Source organism: Cervus canadensis, chromosome 1 (genome assembly GCF_019320065.1).
Source record: "Cervus canadensis isolate Bull #8, Minnesota chromosome 1, ASM1932006v1, whole genome shotgun sequence".
Taxonomy (NCBI): Eukaryota; Metazoa; Chordata; class Mammalia; order Artiodactyla; family Cervidae; genus Cervus; species Cervus canadensis.
In genome coordinates this window covers 41,048,000-41,070,964 of record NC_057386.1, presented here as the reverse complement: position 1 = coordinate 41,070,964, position 22,965 = coordinate 41,048,000, and the positions used below count along the sequence as shown (strand labels likewise).

Below are 22,965 nucleotides of genomic sequence, written 5' to 3'. Positions count from 1 at the left end.
GAAGGAGCGGGTGGGACGAATTGAGAGGACAGCACTGACATATGTACACGACCATGTGTGAAATAGATGGCTGATGGGAAGTTGCTGCACAATACGGGAGCTCAGCCGGGTGCTCTGTGACAACCCAGGGGGTGAGACGGAGTGTGGGTAGGAGAGAGGCTCAAGAAGGAGGGCGCATATGTATGCTTATGGCCAATGCACAGTGCTTTATGGCAGAAACCAACACAGCATTGTAAAGCAGTGACCCTCCCGTTAAAAACAAATTTTCAAATACTGAAGCAATATGGTAACAAATTCAATAAAGGCTTTAAAAATGGTCCACGTTTTTAAAAAATCTTAAAAAAAAGAAGAAACCCCAAAAATGGAGTATAACTTCCCCATCATATAACCCCATTGACATTAAATAAATAAATAAACAAAAGGATACCTAAAGACAGAGAAAATTCAAATGGTCCGGAAAAGTACAAAGTGAAAACCAGTCTCCTCCCACCCTACCTGGGTGCTTCTGTAAACAGATGCTTCTGTAAAAAGGTGGGTACTGTAAACAGTTCCTTATCATGCCTTCCATTCGAATCAAGGAATTTGTATACACTCATGTTTTTAAGGGCTTCTCAGGTGGCACTGGTTGTAAAGAGTCCACCCGCAAATGCAGGAGACGCTCAGCATCTCTCAGACCCCAGCCTCAGCGCTGTCCATCATTCAGCCTTCCGTCTCTCTCTCATCCACCCAGTCCCGTGAGAGATCTGAGTCTGCTTAAAGGGAATGTGGCACTAGTGGTGAAGATCCTGCCTGCCAATTCAGGAGACATGAGACGTGGGTTCAGTTCCTGGGTCAGGAAGATCCCCTGGAGGAGGAAATGGCAGCCCACTCCAGTATTCTTGCCCGGAGAATCCCATGGACAGAGGAGCCTGGTGGACTACAGTCCGTAGGGTCACAAAGAGTCATACATGACTGAAGCTACTTAGCACATACAGTAAAAGAATAAAAGAACATTAACAAAAATTTAACGTGTTTTATGTTAAATGACTGGAACATGGAAAAGTAACCATCAACTGATACTCCAGACCCTGAAGGTCAAGGAATCTTATCTCATTGGCGATGGTTCCTAAAAACTAGCCCCTTCCTCAGATGGCTTAAGTCAACTTCTCCCTGGAGCAGCAATGAAACGACCCATTCTCTCTAAGTCCTTCCTCACTCCAAGTTTTGCTTTAAATACTTATGTATTTATTTGGCTGTGTCCGGTCTTAGTTGCAGTTCACGGGATCTTTCATTATGGTGTGCCGGCTTAGTTGCTTCATGGCCTGTGGGATATTAGTTCCCTGATCAGGGATCGAACCTGAGTCCCCTGCATTGCAAGGTGGATTCTTAACCACTGAAGTCTCACCCCAGGTTTTAGGAGTCAGTACAGGTAGGGACTCCAACATACAAGCCCCTTATCTAGTATAATCACTCTGACACCCCGATAGCCGCCCCCACCCCTGCCCCTGCTCCAGGGCACATTCTGCCTTGTCATAAAAAACCCCGTGATCAGAAAACAGCACGATCATGAAAGTCATTACGGAGCTCCCAGAGCCCGGATGCTGCCCGGTCATAGCCTGAAAAGGCCAGGTTCTTCCCTGGGTGACTTTGAGTGGGCAAGTTCCTGCCTCGAACCACGAGAACAGGTAGACTGCTCTGAATGTCTGGCTCAGCTGGTAAAGAATCTGCCCACAATGTGGGAGACCTGGGTTCAATCCCTGGGTTGGGAAGATCCCCTGGAGAAGGGAAAGGCTACCCACTCCAGTATTCTGGCCTGGAGAATTCCATGGACTGTATATCTTAAAGAGTTGGACACGACTGAGCAATCCTTAAACTTAACTTAGTGAACTATTTCCTGTTCTATGGTGGGTGGGCTAGAGGTCTCAGGGGATGTGTGTTCTTGCCCATTCAGGCTGGGCCCCTGTAGCAATGAGCATCAAGGGGACTTCCCTGGTGGTCCAGTGGTTAAGACACAGTGCTTCCATGACAGGGCAGGGTTTGATCCCTGGTCCCCATGTGCCATGAAGTGCAACCAAAATAAAACAAAGAAGGAATGGCGTCAGGCTGGTCAAGAAGGATTCTGGCACCCAGGGTCCAAGGGATGGAGCTGGTGGGCACAGCTCTCCCTGGTTCCACAAGGGCTGAGGTCAGGCTGCACGGGGCCCCAGATCTCTGCCTGACTCTCCAATCTTCACAGCTTCTGCAAGGGACGGACGTTGCACTCGTTCGTGAGGGACCCCAAGACATCTCTGGACATCAACAAGACCAGGCAGATCGCCCAGGAGATCATTAAGGTAAAGGTTCCAGAGGTCCTAGCTGTCCCCCGATCCATCTGCCGGTGTCAGGCTGGCGGTGGTGGCTATTCTGTCTCCCCCTTTGGCTGGGGTGCCTCATGGGTGGGACCCCCATCTCCTTCCCTCTTTCTTTGTCTTGTCTGCTGGGAGCTGAACACACTGGAGAAATGCAGTGGGCTTTAAAGACAGATGGCCTGAGTTTGACTTGGTGATACAGATACAGCTGTGTGACTTCGGGCAGGTCGATTAGCCTCTCTGAGCCTTTGCCTCCTCCCCTGTAAAATGGGGTTGCCTGTGTCACCTCCCTCACTGGATTTGTACAAAGATAAACTGGGATAATCCGTGGAGAGAGCATTGAGCCCTGGGCCACTAGCGCTTGGTGAGAGTCTGTTAGAATTGATTGAGGCTTGCTGCCTTAAGGTTTCTGAATCTAAGTTTCATGCAGACAAGCCCTCAGGCTCAACTCAGGCAGCCTGTTTCTTTTTTTGCTTCCATCTTTTCCAAGTAATTAAACAAAAGTGAAAGAAACGCTTGTTTGTTTCTTTATTTAGCAGCAGATAGGGTCTGAGAAAAACTCCATCAGGGCTGGATGGGCTTCCTCTTCCTGGTTCTTGTTTTTGCAGAAAAGCTTTCTCTTCCCAGCTCCCACCAAGTTTTTGTCCCTGTCCTGTCTTCAGTTTTGCTTCTTTTCTTTTTTTCTCCCTCCCTCCTTCCATCCATCATGTGTGTGCTTCATTGGAAAGGAAAAGATAAAAATCTCAGTGACATTTAGGAACACCGAGATTTCTCCATGACATCTCCACATAGCAAAACGAACGCATGGGCTTACCCTGATGGTTCAGTGGTAAAGAATCCACCTGCCAATGCAGGAAACGCAGGTTCAATCCCTGGATCGGGAAGATCCCCTGGAGAAGGAAATGGCAGCCCCCTCCAGTATTCTTGCCTGGGACATCCCATGGACAGAGGAGCCTGGTGGGCTACAGTCCATGGGATCAGAAAAAGAGTCACACAAAAAAAGAGAGACACAGCTTAGTGACTACACAACCACAGATGAATGCATTAAACTTTTGCAGCCCCCCCCAAACCAAAATATCACAAGTATGCCTTCATCTTTAGTCTGTCTCATCACAGAGAAGTTTAGGGGAGCTGCAGTGTTATACCTACTCTGTGATATCCTCAAACCTGCTGGGCCCTGCTCCCCCAAACTGTTGTGTCTCCTTATTGTCGGGACACTGGGGGAGTCTGGGTGCTGAGTTTGGCTGAATTCGGCTGAATGAGTCATCTGGAAGATTCCAGGGTAGAAGCTGCTCAAAGATTTTGGAGCTGCAGAGCCAGAAGCAAGCTCTCTGCTGGCTCATTTATTTCCCCCATCCCCCTTCTTCTGGGAACTTCTAAGCCACTTCCTTTTGTATGCATCTCTGATACTTTGAGGCTCAAAATATAATAATGGGGTCTTGACCTTTGGTTCAGAGAAGGCCTTGGCAACAACCCACTCCAGTACTCTTGCCTGGAAAATCCCATGGACGGAGGAGCCTGGTAGGCTGCAGTCCATGGGGTCGCGAAGAGTTGGACACAACTGAGCAACTTCACTTTCACTTTTCACTTTCATGCACTGGAGAAGGAAATGGCAACCCACTCCAGTGTTCCTGCCTAGAGAATCCCAGGGACGGGGGAGCCTGGTGGGCTGCTGTCTATGGGGTCGCACAGAGTCGGACACGACTGAAGTGACTTAGCAGCAGCAGCAGACCTTTGGTTAGAGGGTTTAGGGGGCCACCCCTGAAGTGTTGTGAAATTATAGGAAGGGAGGAGAGTTTGTGTTCCCGACCTGGGCACTTTCTATCTTGTCTCTGGCTGTTGGAGGCTGTGGCACCTGATTTATTAACAAGGCTCAGAGAGGTTCAGCCACTTATCCCCGGTCACACAGCTGGTCCCTGTTCAGCCCAAGGTGTGGTCTTTGGCTCTTGGTTTGGTTTGGGAAGTGGGCAGATATTTTAAGAGGGATCGTCTTACATTCAGGATGGAGTTTTGGGAGAGAGTAAGTCACCCTTTTTGAAAACTCCCCGCTTCCATGGTGGGATGACAGCTCTCAGTAGGCCTGAGGGAAGTGGCCACGGTGAACCCCACGCCCTCCCGTCTCTTACAGAAGAGCATCTGCCTGTGTACATTCTTCTCTGATGAGCTCTGGCCCCACTTGGTCCAAGCTCTGGGGTCGGATGACTTCTGTCTGCTTCTGCCTCACAGCCCGTTCCTTCTCTTCCTCAATGGGGCTTATTGTTGACCTCCCCCCTCCTCACCCCGAGATATCTTTGAAGGCAGGGAGATTTTTCTCGTGTGAGGCACCCTTGATGTGGGCGGTAGGGAGGTGGGTTTGCATGTGCCTCTTTCTGACCTGGCAAGGATGCCCACTTCAGTTGTGGCATCGTGTACCCCTCTCGCTGTTCCCAAGTGTATCAGGGTACCCGGAAGTCCTCGGTTTGTCCTTGGATGAGAGCATGCCTGCATAAGGTCACCCACGTCCCCTGTGCCTGGCCAGTCAGCGTTTGGTGCAAATAGGGCATTGGTTTGAAATCCCCCAGCCCTGACCTGGCACTTGGCAGATGAGGAAACTGAGGCTCAGAAGTCAAGTCCAAGGCCACACAGTGAATTAGAATCATCTGGGCTGGATTTCAGTCTTAGTCCAGGACTTCTAAGGCAGCGCAGGCAGCAGGACCACCTGAGCTTGGGGACTCCCTCTGTGGGAATTCCGCTCTGTTCCCCACGCCCATCCCAAGCCTTTGCTCAGCCTGAGAGGTGAGGCTAGCTGTGCAAAGCCTGATGAGACCTTAGATCCTTGGGTCTTCTATGATTTAACCCAGAGGGTAGAGACTTCCCTGGAGGTCCAGTGGTTAAAACTCCATGCTTCCAATGCAGAGGGCACAGGTTCGATCCCTCGTTGGGGAACTAAGATGCCACGTGCCTCACAACATGGCCAAAACTTTAAAAAAGAAAGAAAACAAAACAAAAATGGAGGGTAGCATCACAGTGAACCTTTATATACTTCCTGACCACCCCTCCCCCAGAGGCCCCATTCCCCCTTTCTACACTTCATCTGAGTATAAGGTGGATGTTGGGCAGTGTGGTGACGCGGCTGCAGCGCTGACTGGCCTGGGACCAGATCTCAGCAGTCCTGCCTAACCGCTGTGTGACCCGGGGCAAGGGACTTCCTGTCTCTGAGGCTGGGTTTCCTCCTCTGTAAAAGGAGACAGTCACACTGCATAGGGCTGCGAAGGTTAAATGAGGAGCATGGGGTAAGGTCTCTGGCTCAGGGCCTGGCCCAGGGTAAAAGCTAAGCCATCATCGTCCGTCTTCCCTCTGCCCCTGACGTGAGGCTCTCTGTCTTCCAGGGCATGGGGTACCTCCATGCCAAGGGCATCGTGCACAAAGATCTGAAATCCAAGAACGTCTTCTACGACAATGGCAAAGTGGTCATCACAGACTTCGGGCTGTTCGGGATCTCGGGCGTCGTGCGAGAGGGACGGTGAGTTGGCCTTGGGCGTCCAGAGAGACTGGGGCAGCGCTGGTGGGCCTGAGGCCTGGGCACACTTGCCGACGGTGGCCGAGGGGCAGCCCACCCTATAGGAAAGGCCAGGTCTGCTCTGCTCCTGCCCTTGTGGTTCCGGTTCAGAATCAGATTTGGGTGACCTTGAGGTCCCTCATAGCGCTTAATTGACTGACCGCCGAGGAGGCTGGGTCCCTTCACCCCCATTTTCCATGTACGCTCACTGCCTTGGGCAAGGGACCATGGTTCCCATCCCCACCGTGCGGAAGAGCATCAGGTTCTAGTTCCACGAATCCTGAAGGAGAAAGGCCACTCCCCCAGCTTCAGGACCCCAGGAGGGAGAGCCAGCCCCAGGCCAGGTTGTGAGCCCCACAGGCCGTTCCCGTCTCCTGCACAGAGATGCCCTCTGCTCTCCCAGGGTAGAGAATCGGCGCCCTCAGGAGCAGCTCCCGGCCAATACTGTCCTTGGCCTGCTATTCTTGAAGAACCTGCTTATCACTCCTCTGTAACATTCCCCCAAAGCACAGGTACCTTGGCAAGTGCTGCTGTTCTGGGCCATGCATGGGGTTGCAAAGAGTCAGACATGACTGAGCACATACATAGATCAGCCCTGGGGCAGATGCGTGCCCTGCGGGCCTCTTTGCTGCCCACTCAAGGCCGTCTCCTTGCCCTGACTTCTTGCCACCAGGCGTGAGAACCAGCTGAAGCTGTCACATGACTGGCTGTGCTACCTGGCCCCCGAGATCGTGCGGGAGATGACCCCCGGGAAGGATGAGGACCAGCTGCCCTTCTCCAAAGCTGCTGACGTCTATGCATTCGGGTGAGGAGGCGCCTGGCGTCCCTCTTCCTGGGGCTCTGAGGCCAATTGTGGCTGAAACAGAGGGTCCTGCTGGCTATTGGGGGTCAGGGGGGGTGTGATTTGAGGCTGGTTCAGCTGCTTGTTTGGGCCAGTGACCATGTCCTTGACCTTCCGTTTTCCCCACCTGTAAAATGGGGTGAATAGAGCTCCACCCTGGTAGAGCTGTTTCATGAGGACTGAATTAGGTAATTGTATAAAATACTTAAGGGGCCTCCCAGGTGGTTCTAGTGGAAAAGAACCTGTCTGCCAATGGAGGAAACCTAATAAGATGCGAGTTTGATCCCTGGGTCAGGAAGATCCCCTGGAGGAGGAAATGGCAACCCCCTCCAGTATCCTTGCCTGGAGAATGCCTATGGACAGAGGAGCCTGTCGGGCTACAGTCCATGGGGTTGCAAAGCGTCAAACACAACTGAAGCGACTGAGCACACACGCATAAAATGCTTAACTCGGGGTGTCCTTCTCACCTGTTGCTCCCCAAGGACAGTCTCCAGAGCTAACCAAGAGCTGTCCTTCTGGGAGAAGGGGGCAGCTTCCAGAGCTAACCAAGAGCTGTCCCTCTGGGAGAAGGGGGCAGCTTCCAGCTGTGCCCCAAGAAGAGCTGGCAGATAGACACACAGAAATGTAGAAATAAAACATGGGCCAGATGCATAAAACCTTCCCTTAGCCACATTAAGGAAGGAACTGGTGAAATCAGTTTCAATACATGTTTAATTCAGTGTGGCCAAAATATAATCATTTCAGCATGTAATCAAAATAAATTCAGGAGATATTTTATGCCACAGAGCTTTCAAAAATTTGGTGTGTTTTACACCTCAGTTCCCCTCCCCACATTTGAGTTACTCAGTATCCTCACGCACCCCCACCCCACCCCCCGCATTGGTCAGGGTGGGTCTAATGGAGATGGTCCCGTGCAGATAAGTCGAGAAAGGCTAGGGGACTTGGAGGGTCAGAATGAGGGCCCCATGCCATAATCTCTTGGGGGGTCCTTTCCTCCTGGGTGGTCTCTCCCTGCCCTGACCTGTCAGTCATTTCCTGAGCACCTGCGTGTGCCAGGCCCAGGGCTGGGCATTCCTGTCACTCCTCAGAGGACCTTCGGCGTGGGCACCCACCCCACTGAGGTTGAATGGTTGTACCAGGATCTCTGTCCAGAGCGGCGGTGTCTCAGACTTCTCACCACACTGGGAGCACAGGGCCCTGGGTGCACTCAGGGTGGTCCCAGAAGCCTGGTGGGTGCAGAAGGTGGGCCGAGAGTCCCGGGTCCTCAGGCTGGGCTCTGGGCATCATGGCAGCAGGCGGCCCCCACCCCCACCCCCACGCCCCACTAGTGTGAGCTGAGTGGAGCTGTCCAGGAGCTCACGCCGTGTTGGGGGGTGGTCTCCACAGGACTGTTTGGTATGAGCTGCAAGCCAGAGACTGGCCCTTGAAGAACCAAGCTGCAGAGGCCCTGATCTGGCAGATTGGAAGCGGAGAGGGCATGAAGCGCGTCCTGGCCTCTGTCAGCCTGGGGAAGGAAGTCACCGTGAGTAGCCGCCCTGCGCTGGGAGAGGGCGGTGGGGCTGGAGGGCTGGTGCCCAGCTGTCCTTCCTTCATCCACCTGAGATGCAGAAACGCGAGCCGGATGCATGTCAGGCTGGCCTCCGTGCTGCTGGCTAGGAGGCCTGTGAGCTTCCCAGGTGGCGCGGTGGTAAAGAATCCACTTGCCAATGCATGAGACGCAGGAGGTATGGGTACAATCTCTAGGTTGGGAAGATCCCCTGGAGTAGGAAATGGCAACCCAGTGGAGTATTCTTGCCTGGGACAAGTATCCTCTGTCCCATGGACAGAGGAGCCTGGCGGGCTACAGTCCACAGGGCTGCAAAGAATCACACGTGACTGAGTACACACACACACGCACACACGAAGCCTATATCCTTCACTACCCCACTGCTAACTTTTAAAAAACAATTGTCTTTAAAAAAAAATAGAAAGGAAATAAAGCTCATGGTTTTCTTGAATTATGAGAAAGATAATAAAGCCTGTATGTTACTTACTAGAAAGAAGATAATAACAAATTTCACTACCTAAAGGACAAACAGTGGGATTTTGGCAATATCAGATCTTTCTCCTTCATGTCTTTCTCGACTGTTCAAGAACTAGTCAAGATTTCCACAGCATATTTGTTTTCAAGAGGCCAAATCATCATAGGTTTGCTGCCCTCGCGTGACTGAATGCCAATAGTGGTTTCTCTGTGTCGCTGTGTGTGAGTTTACCCCGCCTGGCACTGTGGTACGTGAAGGAGTCCAGGGGTGGTGTTTTCAGTGTTAGCCATGTGCTCGTGAGTCAGGTGGGCCTGGAGCAGACAGATGCCAGCGGGGTGTTGATAAGGAGCTCCAGGGGGTTCCTGGGCAGCACGGCAATGGAAGCCTCTGGGGGGACCACCTGGCACTTGTCCAGGTGAAGTGCTACCTAGGCTGTTGGAGTGTCCCTGCTGGGTCCCCACCTGCCCGGTCACCTGAGCACCTTCTGCCTGGTCGTGTGTGCAGGCCTGTCTTCTCACAGGAAGTTCTCCTGAATTGAAAGGCCAGTGGGGGTGCAGTGTGGCTGAGTGGATCTGGAGAGTAGGTGGCCGGAGAAGGGCTTTGCCTTCACTTGGGATGGTCAAGACAGCTGTTCTGCTGACTCACTGCTGCCCTATGTCCAGTCCGTCTCGTCACTCCCAGCCTCCATTCCTGCAATGCCCAGGCTCCCGCCTCTGTTGCAGCCCCGCCTTCTGAATATCTTGTGTCTCACCTGTCAACACGCTGCCTTCTACTTTCCATTCTAAATGTCTGTGATCTCTTTCCTCTGACCTGTCTTTTGGCTTTGTGACTGTTATTCCAGGGAGGTCAAGGAAGGAAGGAAGGAGAGGCAGGCCCATGCTTGTCATTTTAACTGGAAGCGAGAGTGCTCCTGAAATTCAGTTATTTCTCATAGTCCAGCCATGGCTGGTCACCTCAGTGTCGGCAGGAGGGTCAGGGGACCACCAGCTTGGGAGGGGGTTGGTGCCCAGGAGCATCAAAGAGACCCTGGGCAGAGGGCCTCAGCTGCGCCTCTCTCATGCCTTCCCGTGGTGTCTCGCCTTGCAGGAGATCCTGTCTGCCTGCTGGGCCTTCGACCTGCAGGAGCGGCCCAGCTTCCCCCTGCTGATGGACATGCTGGAGAAGCTGCCCAAACTGAACCGGCGGCTCTCGCACCCTGGGCACTTTTGGAAGTCTGCTGAGTAAGTACCCCTCAGAGCCAGACCTGCAGCCAGCTGTCTGGGGGAGGGGGGCAACCATCTGCTCTGTCTGCCTGAGACTTCCACCTAGGGAACCCCTAGAGTTGGTTAGCCAGAGGGGACTCATTCCCTCACCCAAGGGGTACTGGGATTGTGTTCACCACATTTTTAAGAACTTTTTATGTTGGAGTACAGCCAGTTAACAATGTTGTGATAGTTTCAGGTGCAGAGCAGAGGGACTCAGCCATGCATATACATGTATCCATTCTCCCCCCAGACTCGCCTCCCATCCAGGCTGCCACATAACATTGAGCTGAATTCCCTGTGCTATACAATAGGTCCTTATCAGTTATCCATTTTAAATATAGCAGTGTATACATGTCCCTCCCAAACTCCCTAAATCCCCCTCCATCATCCTTCCCCCAGGCAACCATAAGTTCGTTCTCTAAGTCTGCTGTTCACCACATTTATTTTGGAGACTCTTGCACAGGCTAGTGTCTCCTGTCCTCCTCTATGAAAACCTCCACATCACTGTTACCAGCTCAGTGCTAAAGCTGGGCCCAGGCTAAGGCCCCAACAAGAAGTTTCTGCCTGAGAAAGGGCCAAACAGAGTGTCACTAAAACCAGCAGAGCGGCTGTTGCTTAAAATGACAGTCTCCCAACAGAGCTTTCAGCCCCCTGTTACTGGGGCTGCATCTCCAGGGTTTAAGTGCCACTTAGACACTGGAGGCCCATCCTCCTTCTGTGTAATCATGGTCCTCGGCAGCTTCAGTGCCAGGGTGGTCTCCACTCCTCTCTTCTGAGTTCTGCCTCCTTCCCTTTTTTCTTTGTCCCTCTGGCTCTCTCTGCCAGATTCCTCAAAAAACAGACGTCTTCCCTGCCCCTGGGAGAATCTGGGGAAGTCCTTCCTTGTTTCGGCCTCAGCTCCACAGCTGGACAGAGTGGAGGGGTGGGCAGACATGGCCTAAACATGGGAAATAGTTCAGCTTTGCAGGCCGAGAGGGAAACTCGAGTGACGGCTCCTGCCAGTGGGGTTTGCGGTGCCCCCAGCAGTGTGAAAAGCAGTGACACAACTGCATACAATCTGTGTCCTAGCAGCTCAGCTCTGCTGTTTGTGTGGGGGCAGTCACAGACCTGCAAGCTCACGGGCTGACTGGTTCTAGTAAAACATTACTTATGAATGCGGAAACTTGAATTTCCTATTATTTTAGGCCATGAAATAGTCTTTTGATTTCTGTCCCCCCAACCATTTCGAAAGGTGGAAAAAAAAAACCAAACAAACATTCTTTATTTGTGGATTGTACAGAAACAAGTGGCAGGTCACATATGGCTGGACTCTTGGACACGATTCATGGCTTTGAACTTTCACTTAAGGTGAAAGGTGCTTTCTAGAAGTGAAATCTCCCACAGCCCCAGAACATGGAGACAGAATAGATACAGTGGCTTCTCTCTCTCTCTCTGTTTAAAATATTTATTTATTTGGCTGCACCAGCATCACTGACTCAATGGACATGAGTTTGAGCAAACTCTGGGAGATGGTGAAGGACAGGGAAGCCTGGCGTGTCATAGAGTGTCGGACACAACTATGCCGCTGAACAACAGTGGGTCTTAGCTGTGCCATGTGGGATCTAGTTCCCTGACCAGGGATCAAACCCAGACCCCCTTCACTGGGAGCTGGGTGTCTTAGCCACTGGACCACCAGGGAAGTCCCAAGTGGTGCTTCTCTTGATGGGAGTTGGGGGAGAGGGCAAGAGCATAGCCTCCGGAGAAGCTGTACCCAGTTCTCATACCTGCCTACGTGTCTGGTAGTGTCAGTACCTCCTTCTTCCAGAATGAACCAGGTATGGTCTCTGTCACATTTTTTTTTTTTTTTTTCACGACTCTAAAATGATCACTTTTTGTGGCCTGATTTGACAGATCTTAGTTTGCCAGGTTGTTTTGAAGATAAACCAAACCGAGCTTTGAGCTACAGGTGAGGAGAGGCCTAGGCTGGGTCAGCCCAGCAGTAGCTGTGAGAACTTGTTGAAGAAATGTGGCAACTGAAGCCTGTCGTAGGGACAGTCTGAGGAATGATGATATGTGTTGAGGGAATACTGTACCTTATAATGAAGATTCGATTCAGTATTTTGCACTTAAGATGGATCAGAGTCCAATACAAACAGCGGGTGACATGATGTTGCTGTCAGAGGCATGGGATTTTCCCAGCGACTGCTGGTGGCTGCACCACCCCTGAGGTCACATGCCAGGGCCAGGCCTCCACCAGCACAGAGCTGATGGTCTAATTAGGATAAAGACAAGCAGACATGCGCTGTAAGCCCTCCAAGCAGGACGCTGTCTTGTCACCTCTGTATCCTCAGCTCCTAGCACAGTCCCGGGGGTGTAGTAATCACTCAGTGAATATTTGGTGGATGAGGGGGATGAAGGAGGGAATGAGGACAACATGCTGAGTGCCAGGCAAAAACCCAGCCAATGTGGGCACGCTGCCCCCAGGGAGCTTGAGGAAGGGCCTCCAGAAGAGAGGGATCATGGGAGCTGGGTTTGGGTGGGAGCCTGAGGCTCTCCTGGACTCACAAGAAGTTCAAGGATCTGATTTGTCAGACCTTGGGCGACTCGTTTAGCAAACCAGGCCCTGGTTTTCTCCTCCACAAAAGCGAAGGCTGCACTGAGCAGGTGCTGACATTCAGGAGATGATTACAGATTCCCAAAAGGCCAGGGAGCCCTGCCTTCTCTTTCCACATGTGGGACAGAGAGTCACAAATGGGGATGTTCCCTGCACAAAGTGATCAGTTTTAGCCTCTGCAGGGAAAGGATGCCAGCATACCTCAACAAATCTGTATCAAAGCTTTCTGTTCATGATTTTTACTTCCACACACTCAAGCTTCTAATTCTCATTTTCTCTTTTCTTTTCCATCGATTTTGTTGCTTATTTTTATTTTTGGGGGGTGGTGGATGTGCTGGCCCGTCCTGTCATCTTCCCCCTTTCCTGCCATCCTGATTCCTGCGGGCCCCCCTCCACCCACCCACGCTGGGTGTCCATCTCCATCACCTGCTGGACTGCGCTCCTCCCACATCTGGCAAAATGGTTGCGGGCGCTCCCAGGCGCTGGCGGAGCCGCTACTACGGGAAAGGACGTTCCGGTCACCCTGACTTTAGGAACAACTGTCCAGTCCTGGAGGAATAGTGTGTCTTCTGCCGTTTCCCTGATCCCTCTGCCTGTTTGCGTTTAATACTTTGCACATCCTGCTTCCTACTGTCTCTGCATCCAGCTTCCCCTTCTTGGCGTGTGTTATTCCCATAAACAACAGTGATGCTCTGGCGGCTCACATGGCCACTGGCGAGGGCCTTGCGGGCTGTTTCTCTCCCCGGGCTGAGAGCAGACCCACAGTGTGGCAGGGCCTCTGTCCACACACCATGGCAGATGATGGCTTGTTCTAGGGTGGGTGAGAACTCAGATTGCTGGCCTGGGTCCCCAGGATCCCCTCTGACTGGATCTTAAAGAAAAGAATGCAGGGAGCAGACATAGTAAACTCCAAGATGTCAGTTTCGATGAGGAGCCATGGGCCTCCTGGTCGACCTCTGTTCAGCATTCTGTGGCCATGTCCCAGGCGAGAGCTTGGGGGAGGTTCTCTATGCCAGGCTCCCTTCCAAGCTTGCTCTGCTGCCAAGCCTGGACTGGAGTGGGGATGTGCTTTCCTCTGTCCACAGTGAAAGAGGGGCCCCTGCCCTGTGCCCTGGCCAGGCCTCAGCCACTCCCCCTGCCCTCTCCCCAAGGTCTCGGGCTCTGACTCTGCTCTCTCCCCTCTTGTCTCTCCTCCTGTAGGTTGTAGGCCTGGCTGCCTTGCATGTTCGGGGCTTTCTTCCTCCTAATCCACGCTGGGCACTGCGACTTCTCCGCCAGCTCAAACAGCGCTGCAGGCACTAACCCAGGGGATGCGATCCTGCCGCCCCAGCCTCTCTGCTGAGACTTTTCTGCTTTGTTTGTTAAAACTGGCCCTCGCCCCGCCCTGCGGCCCCGTGTGTGCCTGAGTAACAGCTTCCCACGGAGGGTCTCCCTAACAGCAGCCCTGCTACCCGGAACCGCCTCCCTGGACGCGACTTCATTTCTCTCTAGCACTTCTGTGGGGCGGTCCGTCTCCCAACTAACAGCTCAATGAGAGAGATCCCCCCTCTCCTGCACCCCACAACATACCGGCCCTTCGCAGGGTGTGTCCCTGGGACAGGGGGCGGGGTTTGCTTGGCTCTTAACCCACGAGGATCTTGTCCAACAAGGAGTGGAATGATTTCAGAGCTGCCCGCGGTCCCCTCTGGCGGGCTGCTGGTGTGACATCACAAGTTCTATTGCCGTGAAAGACCCCAGCTGGAACGGGTGTGTCCTCGGCCGCACAGACACCTGGGAAAGTCTTCCTAAAGCTAGGGGGTGGGGCCTGTCTCCAAACAACTGTGAAAAAGCTTCCGGTCCACCCCCCCACCCCCACAGCATCACTCCCCTTCCACCTGTCCTCTGCAAACAGAAAGTACCAGACCCCAAGCCAGCATTTGGCAAGAGTGTGGCTGACAGGTCACACACAGGTCCTCCATGGCTTACCAAACGCGTGTTCCTGACCCACCAAGACCTGAATCTGGGTGTCTGGAGGCAGAAGCTGAGAACCTGTATTTCAACCCGCTTCCCAGATGGCCTCGATGCACCCCCACGTTTGAGGACCATTTCTAGAAGGAGCATACAAATATCACTCTCAGGGCTGGGGCTGAGTTTCTCTTCCCTCCCAGTTCCACTCAGAGCAAGAGCTTTGAGAATGAGCTGCCAGTGAGAACGAGCCCACAGCAGTTACTGAGCACGCGGGGCACTGGGGCTTTGGAGACAAACAGGCCACCGCCCTCCAGGAGGGGAGCTGAGGCTTAGCACCTCTACTCCCAACCCCCACCCCTGGCCAGGTGTGACCGGGAGCAGCTCTGCCAAGGCCAGTGGCCTTATCATCACTCCCACTTCTTGGTGCGGCCAGGTCCTCTACTGAGCTTCTGGAACTGGCCCCGCTCATTAGCTAATGTTGCCCAAATTCTGATCAAAACCTTCAGGGCTATAACTCTTGTTTTTGTTCCTCTTTTCAGCATTAACAGCAGCAAAGTTGTACCCCGGTTTGAAAGGTTTGGCTTGGGCATCCTGGAGTCCAGTAATCCAAAGATGTAGCCAGCCGTGCAGTTTTTCTGACAACGTATTTCTTTCTTAAATGTGTCTCTAAAACATCCAAACCACCACCACGACAAAAACAAAAACAAAAAAAAACAATGCTCTTCAAAATGCCAGCCACCCTCCTAAGTGCCGCAAGCCAAGAGCACAAGGCCTTGGTTTAGACTGTTCATCTGCAAAAACACTTGGGTCCTGGAGATGGAGCCACACCTGCTGTTTCTTAAAATGACATCACCAACAACCAGCCCTGTCCTGACAGGCGGCAAATGTTTACATGTATGTTCCTGCGGAGTTGGACTCGAGGTTGTACAATAGGTAATAATAAAAAAACTGGTCTGTGCAGAGGTTACTGGCACCGTGGGCAGGGATGGCAGAAGTGGTCCTCCCTTCTGGAGGAGACTGTAGGAGTGAGGTGCCCACACTGGGCCAGAGGAAGAAAAGCATGGTAATTGTGGCTGGTCTCCTGGCAGGACAGGCGGGGGTTGGGGGGGTGGCAACCACAGGGTTTGACCAGGCTTCTACTTTGGCCCTAAATCCCATCACCCCTCATCCTGTCAAAGAGGTGTGGTTTCTTCCTCCTCTTGCAGGTGAGACCCTGATTGGGAGCTGAGCTGGATTAAGAGGGTCAGAGGTTTGCAGAGAGCTTGGGTTCATCTTTGACTCCTGTAATCCAGTCCATATCTGCTGGAAAAGTATAGACAGATCGAATCCAGATAACATCTGGATGGATCCAGTGGTTCCTAGCCAGGGTCTCCACTGCCTATGGAGGTGTTTCTTTCATGAATCCCCCAGAGGGGCACCTGGGAGATGGGATGAAAGGCTTTAGCTGTTTAGATACATCCCAGTCCTTAACTAACATTTGATCCCAGTGCTCAGGCCCAGCCCAGCAGTTTCGTACACTGTGAAAACTTGATCCATGAGAACGGGGAAGGTAGAAGACAGGGGAAGAGGCAGGCAGGGTCTCTGAGCCCACTCTCCCAGTCACAGGGTGCCCTGGCCCTTTAGAGGCCCATCATCCATCTTGCCACAGTTCTGTAACTGCCCACCCCTGAGTCCTGTTGAAACCCCTTAGCCTGCTCCTGACTCCTCTGCTGCCCATGTTCGGAGCTCTTAGATAAGGTGGCAGGTGTGTGCCCTGCCTTTCATTTAGACCCAGCTAACAAGCCCCTCACCTTCAGAGTCTTCCCAAGCACCAAGGCAGGCCTCCTACTTGTGTCTGTTTGAACCAGGTTTGGGAAAGTCCAGAATATGAGAGGGTCCTGCCTGTCCTCATTAGAAGCTGACTCCTAAAGAGGAAAGTTCCAAATGGCAGAGAAGCCCTTCAGTGAAGGTTAGGGTGTATCTGGCTCCAAAGCTGGAAATAACCCAGGGTGACGAAAGTGGAGAGGAGATTGTCTTCAGACCCCCAACCCATGTCCACATTTGGAGCCAAGACAAGAAGGCACGTGGCCCTCCTACCGGGTTCATGTACACCTGTCTAACCAGGCTCCGAACCTGGAGTCTGGCCAAATCGTCCTGTGAAACGGGCTTCTTGGCCTGGAGACTGCGGGGTGACCTTCCTGGCTCTGGGCTGAGCATCCCTTGGCGGCCCTGCTGGGAGGACACAGCCGAACAGCTGTGCTGGGTACCCGGGCCTCCGGGCCAACAGCACCTTAACCCTACCTGCTGGGGGTGTGGGGAGGAAGATGGAGAAGCTGTAAACCAGCTAGACTCTGCTCTGGGGGTCTTTTTTCCCCTGTGGGACGCTTGGCTTCTCCCCATCATCCCTTTGACCTCCAGGTCAGCCTCTCCCCTGATCTCCTGACTCCACGTGGTATGTGACTCCACCTCCTCTGGTCATCAGGCTCCTCCACACCGGCTCCTTCCCAGAGGTCACAGTTCATGCCTCTCATGTTTCCCCTCTGAACCCTTGGACGAGCAGGTGGCCTGAGAGGTGGGACGGCAGCTGAGTAAATGGGACTCACCTCACGGCCCACAGACAGTCAGCCTGGGTTTTTTTTTTACCTTGGAGGGTGTCACACTCTTGGGTCAGTTCAGGAAGCTTTCTTTGAGTGTCTACTGTGTGCAAGTTCCGGGGGCCCAGGAGGGGAGCAGTCTCAGTGCCCGCGTTTAGGAAACATGATCTGCCAGGAACCCGGAGGGTGGGCCTGGGGGCCATCCCCCTTCCTCTCCCGGGCCCTGGGATGCCTTCTTGCTCTCAGCCTGAGCCTCTGCCCTGCCTGTCATTGAAGAGAAGCAGCTGAGGAGCTCCCCAGGTGGTCCCCATCACCCTGTCTCTATTGAAGTGACTGTGAATTGAGGTTAGGAAGACACGCCTGCCCTTCCGTGTGCTCCCCCCATCTGCCTTGGAAACACATGAAGGACGGCAGATACTGTGAATTCAGCCCTCACAGCCAACTGTGAAAGGGATGGAGAAGCTGGGAGGCCTCCTGGACAAGATCTCAGGGGCTGCAGAGGTCCCCTGGGGTCTGAGAATGGAGCCCAAGTTTCAACCTTCAGCCCGCCCCCCCACCACCTCCCTCCACTTCCCAGCCTCACCTCCAAACCCCTGGGATCTGTTCCTGATACCTTTAAACACCAGAGCCACAACCCTTGGTCCCCATCCAACCCGAGGTCTTGAATCCTGAGTTCCCCACCAGTTGTGAGTGGCGTGTAGCCAAGATGACATCTCCATACCAACCACCAAATCAAAGATGCGTACAGGGCCTGGAATCCCTCTGCCCTCTCACGGAATTTCTTCCTGTGATCACTGAGGGGCGTGGCGTGCCCTGTAAGCCCCTGGTGGGGGTGGTGGGGGTTGTCTGTGTTGCTTTCGGGGCCGGGTGGAGACATAAATGTGAAGCTGGTTAGGGAGCTTGTGCGATGCTGCAGTGTCAGCCAGGATTTCATCTGTGTGCAAACCCAACATCTGTGGCCACGAGGCACACACTTGCTTTTTTGAATGTGATGTAAAATTTGTATATTAAAAGTTTTTATATTTTCTATCAACTGCATTTGTCTTCCAGAAATGCTATTAATTTAAATTAAAATGGTTAGTATTAATGGACGTGCGCTATCAGTTTTTGTGGGTTTTTTTTTTTTTTTTTTTTTTGCCATTGGCAAGAACACTGTGCCAGGCCCAGCCTGGGTGTCTAGAGTCTGTGAATAAAATTGTACCAAGTTGTCTGGGGCTTGTGTCTGCTTGGGTCCATTCCAGATGAGTGGGGCAGAGGTGGGGGGCTCTCGGATGGGTGGCGTAGGAGAACAGGAAGGGAGGGAGCAGGGTGTTTGGCCCCCATCTGGGAGCTCCCTCCAGGGAAAGAAATTTTGCCAGGACCTTGGAGGTAGATGTTTCTAAACAGATGAAGGAATGGAGAAAAGAGCATCAAAGCCCATGATGCACAGAAGGTCATCCTACCCCCAGCAGGGACAGCCTGGTGACATACTCAGACCCGTCACTGTCTCCTCTGCTGGAGGGGTCTTTGACTTATGAAAGCCTTGAGGGGAGGGAGTCTAAATAAGATTCATCTAAATATTTTTAGGAGCCTCTCCTTGCCAGTTATAAAGAGAGAAATGTGGGACTTCCCTGGTGGTTCAGTGGTTAGGACTACACCTTCCAATGTAAGGGGTGTGGGTCAGGGAGCTAAGATTCCATGTGCCTCGCAGCCAAAAAACAAGACTTAAAGCAGAGACAATATTGTAAAGACGTTACTATATTCATTGAGTAGTTCTATAAATTTTCTGGTGGCATCTTCAGGGTTTTCTATGTATAGAATCATATATACAAAGGGATATTACTCAGCCATAAAAAGGAACACATTTGAGTCAGTTCTAAAGAGGTGGATGAACCTAGAGCCTATTATACAGAGTGAAGTAAGTCAGAAAGAGAAAAGTAATTATTGTATACTAACGCATATATATGAAATCTAGAAAGATGGTACCAATGAACCTACTTTCAGGGCAGCAATGGAGATGCAGATGTAGAGAATGGACTTGTGGACACAGTGAGGGAGGGAGAGGGTGGACGAATTGAGAGAGTAGCAAGGAAACATATACCTTAACCGTATGTAAAACAGACAGCCAGTGGGAATTCGCCGTATGATGCAGGGAGTTCAAGCCCAGTGCTCTTTGACAACCTGGGGAGGTGGGAGGGAGGGAACATATGTATGTGAGCGTTCTCAGCTGTGTCCAACTCTTTGAAACTCTATGGACTGTAGCCTGCCAGGCTCCTCTGTCCATGGGATTTTCCAGGCAGACATACATATACCTATGGCTGATTCATGTTGATGTATGGTAGAAACCAACACAATATTGTAAAGCAATTATCCTGCAATTAAAAATAAATTTTAAAAAAGACTAAAAATGGTCCACATTAAAAAAAAAAGTCTTAAAAAAATTAAAAAAAAATTTTTTTAGAGAAAAAAGAGAGAGGTAAGCAGGAGGTTGGGGTAAGCAAAACAGATGGGGGCCAAGGGGAACAAACATCCCTGAGCCAAGGAAGTGCTTTCTGCGCATCATCTTACCTTAATCTAGTCCTCACAGCAGCACCCCCAGGTAGGAACTGTTGCGATGTTTCAGCTGAGGAACAGAGAAGTTAAAATACCTACCCAAGATAACACCACTGGTCAGTGGCTAGTCCAAGCCTTGGGCCACAGCTTGACTTCAGAACCTCCCTGTCATCAGAAACTGGGGGATTTATTGGCCAGACATTTATTGAGCACCTCTGTGTTCAAAAGATGGTACAAAGTGCTGGGACACAGGAAAGAGGTAGAACTCTTGGTTTCAGCTGGTGGCTGACCCAAAGAAGGAGTCCCTCAGTCTGTCTAGCAGGCTTCATGGAGGAGGTGGCCTTGGAGCTGACTTGAAGGGTGAGTAAAATGCCTGTTGCATGTAAGTGAGAGGGCTTCCCAGGTGGTTCAGTGGTAAAGAATCCATCTGCCAGTGCAGGAGATGTGAATTTGATCCCTGGGTCAAACTTGGAGAAGGAGATGGCAACCCACTCCAGTATTCTTGCCTGGAGAATTCCATGGACCGAGGAGCCTGGTGGGCTACAGTCTGTGGGATCATGAAGAGTCAGACATAGCTTATCGACTAAACAACAACATGGAAATCAGAGGAGACCATTTTACTTTGAGCAAAGGTTTAGAGGTCTGGGAATACAGTGTGTGCTTGGGATATCAGAAGTCTTTCAGCTTTTCATCGTGAAATGGGACCCGGGGAGTAGAAGGAACGTGGAGAGGATTCTGTAGGTGCCAAGCTAGGAGTTTAGGCTTTAACATGACACCCCTGGGGAGCCATGGATTGAACCTGGGCCTCCTGCAGTGGAAACATATGTCCCTAACCACTGGACCACTAGGAAAGTCCCTGAACTACTGTTTCTTGACTGCTTCTCCTTTGTTTCTGCATTCCTTCACTTCCCTAGTTAGGAACTGCTTGATTCTGCTTTTGGAACTAAAGGGAGTCCTGGGAGACTAAAGTCTTTTTTCACAAACAAGAAATGGGGGATCACTTTTTATGATATAAATAAAATCAAGTGGTTGTTAAGAAAATTAAAACGAACAAAAACTTAATTCATAGTTTCCCCCAAAGTGATCATTCTTCTATGATGGAAATAAAATCAAGTGGTTGTTCAGGAAAAAAAGAAAAGAAATGGGGGACACAGAGGGACTTTTGTGCCCGGGAGGGCCCCGCAGGGTCTTGCTCGGTTTCAGCAGAGATGCAGCAGGCTCAGGTGACACCTGCCATGAGAAGGCGCCCCCAGGTCAAGCGAGAAGGCAGGCTTCCAAAGTTTTCACCTGTAACAAAGATGAAAAACTCCAGTTATCAATTTATCTTTTGAATTTTCTCATGGTTTCCCCCTATAAGATTTAGAGCATCTCACAGGGGGCGGGAGGCTTATCTGTGTGGGTGTGTCGGCCTCATTTCTCGCTTGCCAGGTAGGAGGGGAAACTCAGGCCGGGGAGGCAGCCGTCACCACCCAAGCAGGTGGAGAAGAAACTGACCATGAGGATCAAACACGTGGAAGAGAGGGTGTGTCCCTGCCCACAAACAGAGCTGGATTGTTCAGCTGTGAAGTTGGGGGTGAAGTGGGGCTCTGTGTGCACATGCCAGGATTATCTGCGTGTTAGAGGCTAATGAGTTTGTAAGCACTGGCTGGCTGCAAACCTTCAAGATGTGTTGGCTGTAGAAATGAATGAGCAAGGGTGGGAACTAAGATATTGAGTCATCAACACTGGAAATGCACATCGAGCATCGATTCTGCTTTCACAGGACACATTCCTCCACTTGGATGAAGGGTGATTTGAATGATTCTCAGAGAAGAAGAAAATGTATTGCTGAATCTAACCATTTTGTGAGACTTAAAATGTTTAGGGGTTACTGTGGACAGAGGAGGTGTTTGCAAAGATTTATATGTTTTCCCTTAAGCTGCAGTGGAGGGTGGGCTTCCCCACTGGCGCTAGTGGTAAAGAATCCACCTGCCCCTGCAGGAGACACAAGAGATGCAGGTTCAATCCCTGGGTCGAGAAGATCCCCTGGAGGAGGAAATGGCACCCAACCTGAGTGTTCTTGCCTGGAAAATTCCATGGGCAGAGGAGCCTGGAGGGCTACAGTCCATGGGGCTGCAAAGAGTCAGACATAAGTTAGTGACTAAACCAACCGACTGGCCTTTGGACTTTTTTCCTTTCTCAATAGGTTATTTTTATCTTTTGAGGAAGCGCTAATCAGTGGCAATGGATATCTCTACCCAGGGCCTGAGTATAGGTGGGGGAGGTTGACGATTAACCAGGGCAAATTGAGGTCCTAGTGGGAGTCCCTCTGTCCTTCTGCTCATCGAAGCTTCCAGACTGACTCGAAAGCAGTAGGGGGAAGGAGATTTTGGCAAACAAGGCTCTGTCTTCAGCTCACTGTTTTACATCTAAAATCTCCTGGCTGCCTCTATGCCCTGAAACCCATCTTTAAATGCTCTTCTATTCAAGCAGGTGATACGTGTAGGGCCTGATGATGGGGCTCCCAGGCACAAGGCCTTCCTATGTCTCCTATTTCTTTGATTATAGGAAACAGGCTTCATTTGGCCTCCATGGCCTTCCCTGAGTTCCAAATGTAAGAAATAAAAACTTAAAATCGCCCATTTTCAAGGACAACCAGCCTAGAGTGACAGCCTGCAGATGTAAGAGCCCTTAGGATACTTGAATAGGAAAATCCAGACAAAGAGAGAGTAGTAAATCCAAGTGGCTTTCTCGGGAAGATTGTTAACCCTGTAGTACTTAGCCCATGAGGAACCAGGGGAGGGACTTGCGTGCTGAGAGGATAAAAACCCCATTGACTTTGGGTCTACAGCCGTCCCACCAGACACCTGATCTTGTAAGACCGTCATTAAAGCCTTACTTGTGTCTCCAAGTCTATTCCTTGGGTTGGGACTGGTGGGCTTTATTTCCCACACAAGGGGCAGATTCTAGCAGTTGTTAATTAGGGAAGGGAGAGGACTGGAGACCAAGGAGAAACAGTCAAGAGCAGATTTGGGACAAAGTCCTGTTTCCCCATCAATGGATACATACCACAATATCTTTGAGTTGTTTTGCAGATACTGAAACCCCTTCCAGGTATGAGAGGTTAACAATTAATAATGGTATGCTGACCACAAGCATGTAGACCCCAGACCAGTTGGACCTGAAGTCTGCTCACCTCACCACCAACCCATCAGAAGAATGTCCATGGACTGAACACACCCTCTTTGAACTATTACTATAAAACATTTTTTATAGTAATAAAAAAGATGTTTTTTATTCCTCACTATTTTCCTCAAGTTGGGACACATGGTTTTGAGGGCGTGTAGCCCACTGTGGCCCCCTTTGTCTG

General features: G+C 51.4%; 1 protein-coding gene across 7 annotated transcripts in view; it reads left to right on the top strand.

Moving 5' to 3' along the window:
• The window catches only part of KSR1 (kinase suppressor of ras 1), a 179,094-nt gene extending 160,795 nt beyond the window's left edge, over positions 1-18,299 (top strand). For 4 of the 7 annotated variants that reach the window (XM_043480180.1, XM_043480170.1, XM_043480220.1 and 1 more), the window contains 7 exons: positions 2,216-2,312; positions 5,696-5,829; positions 6,539-6,670; positions 8,093-8,228; positions 9,814-9,947; positions 13,044-13,124; positions 15,051-18,299. In XM_043480180.1, coding sequence (XP_043336115.1) covers positions 2,216-2,312; positions 5,696-5,829; positions 6,539-6,670; positions 8,093-8,228; positions 9,814-9,947; positions 13,044-13,124; positions 15,051-15,129 — 793 coding nt within the window. In that variant the 3' untranslated portion in view covers positions 15,130-18,299. Of the gene's footprint in view, positions 1-2,215; positions 2,313-5,695; positions 5,830-6,538; positions 6,671-8,092; positions 8,229-9,813; positions 9,948-13,043; positions 13,125-13,764; positions 14,421-15,050 lie in introns of those variants that run through there. The other 3 variants (XM_043480197.1, XM_043480188.1, XM_043480204.1) reach the window with 2 other exon arrangements.
• The last annotated feature ends 4,666 nt before the right edge of the window (positions 18,300-22,965 follow it).